The sequence below is a fragment of the Centropristis striata genome, chromosome 9 (assembly GCF_030273125.1).
Source record: "Centropristis striata isolate RG_2023a ecotype Rhode Island chromosome 9, C.striata_1.0, whole genome shotgun sequence".
In the NCBI taxonomy this organism is placed as follows: domain Eukaryota; kingdom Metazoa; phylum Chordata; class Actinopteri; order Perciformes; family Serranidae; genus Centropristis; species Centropristis striata.
The window spans coordinates 22,312,030-22,320,571 of NC_081525.1; the positions used below are offsets into that span (position 1 = coordinate 22,312,030).

Here is an 8,542-nt window from a genome sequence, read left to right on the forward strand (position 1 = left end):
TGGCAAGTGAAACTCATGAAGATTCTTTTACACAATCAGACTCATGAGGTTTTAAAGTAGGTTCTTTTTGGACTTTGATCTGCATAGTCCCCTTGGCAGATTTGACAAGGATTTGGCTGCTTCTTTGCAAATTACCATATTGATCTGGTAGAAAACTTTAAACGTATCTCATCTGTCTGTCTGTTATCATCTTTATTGGCACGTGTTAATGTACATTACTGCCAAAGCTCAAATTTGTATCATAGAAAATGTGATTTATTTGTGGACATTAATGTCATAAGTTAACCTTATCCTCTGTCCCCTATCAGAAATAATATTTATATGCATCTATAATAAATATGTATATAAGTAAGGGTATATATTGGTTTATTTTTATTCTCTTTTTATTTAAATAGTTCTGCATATGATTTATTTGCGTGGCATCAAGCAGCTACAAACTGCTACAAATTGCGTTACCAAATACGCTGTTATAAAACTGCATAGAATGAAACTTTGAACACCTTTTGCACAAACCTCACTTCATTCTGCTCAGGTGCGCGACAGCTCCGCCAGGTGGAGTCTCCTGACATTACACATTGAAAGTTAAGTTGTTTTTCTTTGAAATGCGTTTTCGCGATGTAATCTCTGTTTTATACTTGAAATATGTTAAGTTTACAGTCTTACAAAGACTCCATCGTTAAAATGTGTTTATATCGAGGAGAAAGAGGCGAATTTCATTAAATAAAAATGTCTTATGATGCTTAAGTTTCTAAGAAAACTTCTTCAACTTCTTCAACTTTTCTCAACTCTCAACTCAACGACAATTCCAATGAAATTTAGAAACTGTTGCCATCAACGCAACCTTTTTTTCTTTATTTTATTTTTTTCCATGTAGGAACCTTTGTTTTCACACATCCTTTGCGACGGCGGACTGTGATGTAGCACATTTAACACCGTCGCTTGCGTCACTTCCTCCCCACGTGAAGCGCTTCATACATGTGAGGAGCAGTTCATCCACAGCAGCTTTCCTCACGTTTAGAGACTAGTAGCTCATATATTTCCATCTTATGGCTGTCGATAGCAGCATGATGGAGTCAGCAGAGGAGGAGTCGCTGCTCGGAGAGGAGTCAGAAGAGGAGAACTCTGATTTATCAGACTCTGAGGTGAGTAAACTGTTGACATGCTAACGTTAGCGAGCCAAAGCTAACAACTGTAAAACTACTGAAGTTATTGATGCACAACTGTACAGAGGAGACGGACCTGCCACTTGTTTACTGTAACGTTATTTAAGGAGATAACGGGCACAAGGACTGAGGCTGTAATGTTTATATAATGGTCTCTGCAGGTGCGGGGAATCATTGAAAACACTTCTACTTACAAACATGTCACACATTTTGAGACATAAAACTTTGTGGTCATTTCCTGTGTCACAACTCTGTAGAGTGCTGCCACAAAAATATTGTTTGTTGTTTATATCACAATAGCATGTAATTAAACGTGATGATCAGTACTGTATGTACTGTATATACATATGTTATTCACCACAGCTGTAAGGTGCTGAAAAGACTCTAAATGAACTCAGTGAAAGGTGTGGAAATCCAATCGATATATGACTAATTTTGGTTAAGCATGCTGTGTATGTGTTTGTAAACATTTGGCAGTAATTTGTCTAATGCCAAACTATAGAGTAGAATATACTAATAACCATTTTTTTTGTGTGTTTCAGCTTCAAGAAGCCTTTGCAAAGGGATTGTTGAAACCAGGGATGAACGTTCTGGTGGATCAATCAAAAAAGTTTGTCAACAATGTGGTGAGTGAATTTACAACAAACAAAAAAAAAACATCCTGTAATGTTAGAATTACCGTCCAGATTTGGTATGTTTCTGTGTGGTTACTTATAGAATGTAAGATATGTGAGAAAGAAAGCATGTTTTATACAATTAAACAGATTTGAATGTCCTATTACACACTTGGACATTTTGTAATACACTGTCCTGAATGTGTATTGTGATGCAGGAGGGTTTGAAACAGTGCCTTGTGGACTTCCGTAAAAAAGACCTTCCCTGGGTGGAGAGGTTGGATATGACCAACCTACCGGCTGAAGACGTTCTTTCTAAAGTTGAAGGGAAAGTTCCAAGTGTGACCAAAGGAGATGTCAACGCAGAAGATGATTTCCAGAGAGAGATGTTCTTGTGAGTGACCATAACTCAGTGTTCACAGATCTGACACTATTGATTGACAGTGTTGGTTAGCGATATGATTGATATTTTCACATCACCGTTGAATGAGAAGTTGAGTGACTCTTTTAGATAGCTAATGCTGTTTTCAAGTAATGAAAAAACACAATGCTACATATTTATTTGGTCTCACAAGAGAGTACCAGTGGAGATTTCTACTCATTATTTCATACGGAACCCTGCTACAGAGAGCACACTTGCAACCTTTTGATGATAAATATCTGTTTGTTCTTTTATAGCTACCGTCAAGCTCAAGCTACAGTTCTAGATGCACTGCCTCTCATGAGCAAGCATGGCATAGCCACCAAAAGACCGGACGATTACTTCGCAGAGATGGCCAAGTCCGATCAGCAAATGCAAAAGGTAAGCTGGTTCTTAAATGTTACACATGAATGACTTGTGCAGTTTAGACATATGTAGTTAATACAAAACAACAAGTTCAAAGCGCATTGTTAATTTCATAACTTGTATTCATATAACTTTTTTTTTTTTTTTTTTGAAGAGCATACATGCTAGACGAAGAGCTATTTTCTCTTCTAATTATTTATTGTAAATAAATATAAATAAATCTTCTAGGTGATGTTTCTGAGACTATTTATCTGTTTAACTTTTCATCGCACATGTTGGTTCAGGAGCAAAGCACAGTTTGCCTCTTTCTTTCTCCCAGATTTCAATCATAATATTTGTACAAATAAAAGTGTTCTATGTTTCTCTGTCCAGATCAGGAAGAAGCTGATCTCAAAGCAGCAAATATTGGAGAAGTCGGAGAAGGCCAAGAAGCTGCGTGAGCAAAGAAAGTTTGGCAAAAAGGTTGGTCCGGGCTTTTAAAGGCAGTTATTAATCTTATGAGTCTCAGAAGTCTGGCGCATGTTGTGCAGTCTTTAAAGAACATTTCTACATGTAGAATATATATATATATATATATCTGTGTGTGTGTGTGTGTGTGTGTGTGTGGTAATAATGGAAATAATTACTTCTTTATTGGTTTGAAGAATTAACATGAATCTTGAATGTGTGCAGGTCCAAATAGAAGTTATCCAGAAGAGGCAGAAAGAAAAGAAGGCTATGATGAATGCTGTAAAGAAATACCAGAAAGGTGAGTTTTTTAAAAGTGTGGTTTCATTCAAACATAAGTTTCACTGCACACACAGGAAGGTGATGTATTACTGCCATTTATTGTGCACTGGGGAAAAGGATCCTGTGTAAATTGCTGTAAAAAGTTTGTTTTATTAACCTAGACTCACAGTTTATGTCCCACAAAGTATTCAACATTTCTGTTTATCCCCTCTCCTAGGAATGACCGACAAACTGGATTTCTTGGAAGGAGACCAGAAGAAGGGTAAAGACTCTACTCAGGGCCCCAACAAAGCAGCGAACAAGAAGGGGTAAGGCGTTATAAAAATCCAACGTGATCATTAGTTACTCTTGACATGTGTGGCATTTTCACTAAAAAGCTGAAAAATGTTACTGTTATTCTGACAGCCCCAATGCCAAGAGAAAATACAAGGACCAGAAGTTTGGCTTCGGAGGCAAGAAAAGTGGAAGGAAGTGGAACACCAAGGAGAGCCACAACGATGTTTCCAGTTTCCGCGCCAAAGTGGCTAACGCAAAGGGCGGCAGGGGAGGGAAAGGAGGGAAGAAAGGCGGCAAAGGAGGAAAACAAAATGTGAGTCACACACACATAAAAACACCCCTGACTGATTTAATACATGTAGAAAAATTGTCAAAGGAAATTATAAGGTTACTATAAAAACAGCAGTCCATTCTGCAGAGAAGCTAAAAACTTTCCCTACTTTGTTTTTCAGAAACGTCCAGGCAAATCTGTGCGCCAGAAGATGAAGTCTCGCTCATAAATACTGACTGAGGCTGGTTAATAGACTGGACTTGGACCTTGTTTCTATGCAGAACTTTTCCTACCTGCTCCCCAGTCTCTCCACCATATACATCAGGGAACATTTAGGAGAATGTGGGCTTTTTGTTCTACACTTTTTGTACAAAACGCCTTCCACAAAATGTGTCTGGAATAATATGGAGGATCCATTAAGCCAGAGAGCGAGACGTCCTGACATATCCATAAGGAAGCTATGTGAAGGACCTGACTGGTGAAGAAAAGGTCTCCTTTTGCGGAAATGGTAAACCGAAGAGAGGACTGCATAGATGCATAGACAGCAAAGTTGTTTGACAAAAAGAGAGAAAATTTGAATGTTAGAAAAGTGTCTTGTCTTTATTAGTTGACATAGACCAGTTTTATTGTCTGTGGACATAATTGTCTTTCCATATGCTGATTTGATGACATGCTTGTGGCACCTCAGTGTCTACAACAGCCTCTTCCCTGTCTAATTTACACTGTGTGCTCTTGAGAATTTGGTGTACTGTTTTATTTTTTTCTAACTCAGCTCCTTGACTCATTGATTCTCTCCCATGTGACATGACATTTTATAATATTGAGCAGCTGTTAGTTTTGCCCTTTATTGTTCATTAATATGATTACTCCGTGATGGGCAAGTGTGCGTTGTATAGACCTGTGCAAATGCTGCCCATGCAAGTGTTTTCCATAGCGTTCTATCATGGATATGCAAAAGGGCATTTTCTGTGTTGACACCAGTGTGTTTGTATGATAAACAAATAAATCTGAACATAAGTTGCTGACTTGTTGAAGATTTACATTTTTTTCTTTCTTGGGCTAATTTGATGCACGCAGGGCTAATTCTTTGTGTATCGTGACGTCTGTGCTAAATCGGTGGAAGTTGAATCTCCTGTCATATGGGTTTGTTGGAATCTGGGGGGGAAAAATTAAGAATTAGCATTTGACTGAGAGCTGGAGATAAAGATCTATATGACCATTAAATTACACCAGAAAACACTTTTATGCTTTCCATCAGTTTCATTATTAAATCTATTCACTTCAAGTTCTCCCGTTACAATGCAGGCTCTCTGCACACAATGCCACCCTCATTTTTAATGAATTATATAAACAATCTTCTCCTCACCAGTGGAGCTGACACCCATCCTAACTCCTGACTCTCAGTCTGTGGCATTGCATATTTCTTGGTGGGTTCCCGGCGAGCCTTATGGAAGGCCTCCATGAAGTCCGCTGGAAAAGAAAAAATCTATGCGTAAAAAGTCACATTTTCATGTATCCTTTTATCATGTCTGTGATCACAGGGGTCTGGAGACATGTAACAGTGTATTTAACTGATTTATCTAGATAGAAGAGCAAAACTTTTAAAGTTTAATGTCAAGGAAATCAGTGTGAACTTACAGTTCTCAACAATCACTTCTGAAGGTTTCCTGGACATGGGCTTGTCTGGCAGGACATGTGCTAAAGTGTAGTGGAAACACATTGTGAGAAAAATGGCCATATACAATGCATATAATCAAACAAAAGGCTAACATAAGCAGACAGCCATAATGGTAAAAAATGAAATTTAAAAAAAAATGGCCAATGCTGTTTTGTTTCTAATTGAGACATGGTAGAACTGTATATTTGAGGTACATACTTTTATATTTATCTGGTGTATAATATATCTGGTGCTTTGTTTTTTGTAGTATTTTTTAATCTCTTAACGTTAGGCCTGTTTAGCCCTCTGGAGTCCATCTATTTATTGAAAATACACGTTTTATTTACAGTAATAACTTTATTTATATTTGATATGTAGACAAGCAGAGAAAGCTAGTTGAAAGTGCAATCATAGGAGCTTACACAGTGTGCCGTTTATGTTTCTATACCATTTTTTAAATGTGAATTTTCTTTCTATAATGAAAACTTACTATTTTTAATTCACATGCAAATAGACTGTTTTGTAGTTTTATTATTTTTTGTTGTTGCTGCTGCTGTTTTTTGTGTGTAAATGGTAAAAAAAAAAAATAAAAAATAGACACCTTGGTCTTTTGTTTGTATTTTGGGTTCCTGGCAGCTTTATACTTTGTTAATTAAAATAAAATGAAAAATCTGACTGATAGCCAAGTTTGTGTGGAGAAAAAGGAGCCATGCATGTGATGTAAGGACAGACTGAAAGATGCTAAACAGAGACAGAAATGAATGCATAGGAAGTTGACAAATGTTAACCAAAATCTCCTGGACTTCTGAGGTTTAACATTATATCTGTACATAGAGGACAGATGAATTCACTTACGTTTCCGGTGTGGGTTGATGCTAAACTCCGTGTGGAGTTTCTGGTATCTTTGCTCCTTCCGGATCGTCTCAACGTGAATCGCGTTTTGATGGACCACATCAAATTTCTCGTTTCCTGCCATGTTTAACAAAAAAACCCACCTCCAAAGCAATCAGCCGTGACACTGAGAGCAAAACAAAGAGGTACCGGAGTTTATCTGACGCCGTTACTTAGCAACTGTAAACACTGCCTCGCGCTGCAGTGACGTGACTCGAACACACGGTGGAGCCGCGCGCTCAGATTTGGTCATTGTTGGCTCGTGCGTTTCAGACATAAGTGGTGGTGGTAATCCTTTCTACTGCATCATACAGTTATATCAGCAGTGGAACTTCAAAAAGTTACCTAAGTACAATATAAACAGGTGCATCTCAATAAATTAGAATATCATAGGAAAGTTGATTTATGTCGATAATTCAATTCCATTATATAGATCCATTACACACAGAATGAAACATTTCATGTCTGAATTTATTTAATTTCTTCTAATTATAATGAGTGTGGCTTACATTTAATGAAGACCTAAAATTTAGTGTCTCAAAAAATGTTTAGTATTACAAAAGACCAATTGTAAAAAGTATGTTTAATATGGAAATGTTGGTCTCTGAAAAGTATGTCCATCTATATGCACTCAATACTTGGTTGGGGCTATTTGACTTGAACTACTGGAAATGGACTTTTCCATGATGTTCTTAGATATAGAGATGCAGCTGTATATTATATGATACTTCTCCACTAAAAATATTCAAATATTGTGCTTTATAGTCCACTACATAAATCTGATAACATTTAGATTATATTAATAATAATGATATTTATATATATGTGTACATATATAATTATTCTGAAATCGGAAATTCTGCACATTTTTACGTATTTTTACGTTTAGTACCTTAAGTATATTTTGATCCTTTTGATTTTGATAACTCAAGTAAAATACCACCGTATCTCAGCTTCATTATATTATAAAGAACAAACTGACAGAGACAAATTGTTCAACAAAATCATACATATTTAATATATCCTAACAGGCCTATAAGGCATTATTTTAATTGTTATTACTTGATTTCTTTAAAGATACACAAAGATAACTGTAAAGTGATTATATAGGCGTGCTATAAGGCCGAGGTGAACATTAGTGAACGGGGAAAAAAGGAAATTGAAAAAAAACAACACGGATAATGAAATGGTTTCGCATCCATTTCCTTTTGCTTGTGGTTTAGGCTGACTACTTTTGCAAATAAAGTCTAACTTTCCTTGTGTTCATAATGTGGATACATGTTATATGCAGTATTCTGCAGGTGTTTTGCATTTGCTGTATTTTTCTGTAAGTAAAAAGCACTTTGTTGCATTACTAGTTATTTTGAAAAATCTGCTCAGAGTTATATATATAAAAACAAAGTAAACTTACTCCAACTTGACCGAAGCACCAAACTCCAGAAATATTATTATTCACATTATTTTAAAGTTTTTTTCAAGCAGACAAGTACTCAACTAAAATATTTATGAATCCCTAACAGTCACTTACAGTCTTGGCAAATCATGTTAAAAAAATAACACTTCTATGTTTTTTCATTTTATTTTTTAATAGCTTCTCTGAATGATGAAGATATTCTGGGTGCAGCATTTTGCCCCCAGACTGTTGAAAACCAGAAGAATTTGATTCCCAAGGGCATTAATCATTGCCTCATATAAAATATTCCATCCATTTCTTTAACTTTGCTAAACAGGAAAAGCCAGACGTAGACATTCAGAGTTAGAACTAGAGTTTCTGCAGCATTTGATTTCAGATTTTTCTTCCTGTGTGACTAGAAAGTGGGCATTTTTAGTTTGTAGTCTCTCAGAGCATTCAGTCTTCCCACTGACTTCCAGAAGCCATTTGTTCATTCCAATAAATGCTGTTTTTCCTTCAAACGACTGCTGTTTTGTGCCATGTTGAAAATGTTTGCCTGGAGCAAACAAACCCATCAAAATGTAGTGGAAGAGCGCTGAATGAATGAATACGTCCAGACTGGGAGAAAATGCAGCCAGCCCGAGTACAGTGTGATTTTCTGTTTTTTATTTTGCTTGCATATGTTCTCTTAGGGCGACAGATGACAGTTGAGGCATTTTTCTCAGTTCACTCACCAAGCCTGTGTGCTGAATGTTTGAATT

At 36.6% G+C, this 8,542-nt stretch overlaps 2 protein-coding genes across 2 annotated transcripts; one reads left to right on the plus strand and one right to left on the minus strand.

The window, feature by feature from the left end:
• Positions 1–926: 926 nt before the first annotated feature.
• ebna1bp2 (EBNA1 binding protein 2) lies at positions 927–4,865 on the plus strand. The gene is made up of 9 exons (XM_059341062.1): positions 927–1,142; positions 1,706–1,789; positions 1,996–2,171; positions 2,456–2,579; positions 2,937–3,026; positions 3,237–3,312; positions 3,511–3,601; positions 3,699–3,882; positions 4,022–4,865. Exons 1-9 carry the CDS (start codon positions 1,047–1,049, stop codon positions 4,067–4,069), a joined length of 969 nt encoding a protein of 322 aa, XP_059197045.1. The 5' UTR covers positions 927–1,046; the 3' UTR covers positions 4,070–4,865.
• cfap144 (cilia and flagella associated protein 144) lies at positions 4,405–6,525 on the minus strand. Its single transcript, XM_059341066.1, has 4 exons — positions 6,353–6,525; positions 5,479–5,538; positions 5,207–5,310; positions 4,405–4,995 (listed from the first exon to the last, which is right to left on the minus strand). Exons 1-4 carry the CDS (start codon positions 6,471–6,473, stop codon positions 4,900–4,902), a joined length of 381 nt encoding a protein of 126 aa, XP_059197049.1. The 5' UTR covers positions 6,474–6,525; the 3' UTR covers positions 4,405–4,899.
• Between the last annotated feature and the right edge of the window lie 2,017 nt (positions 6,526–8,542).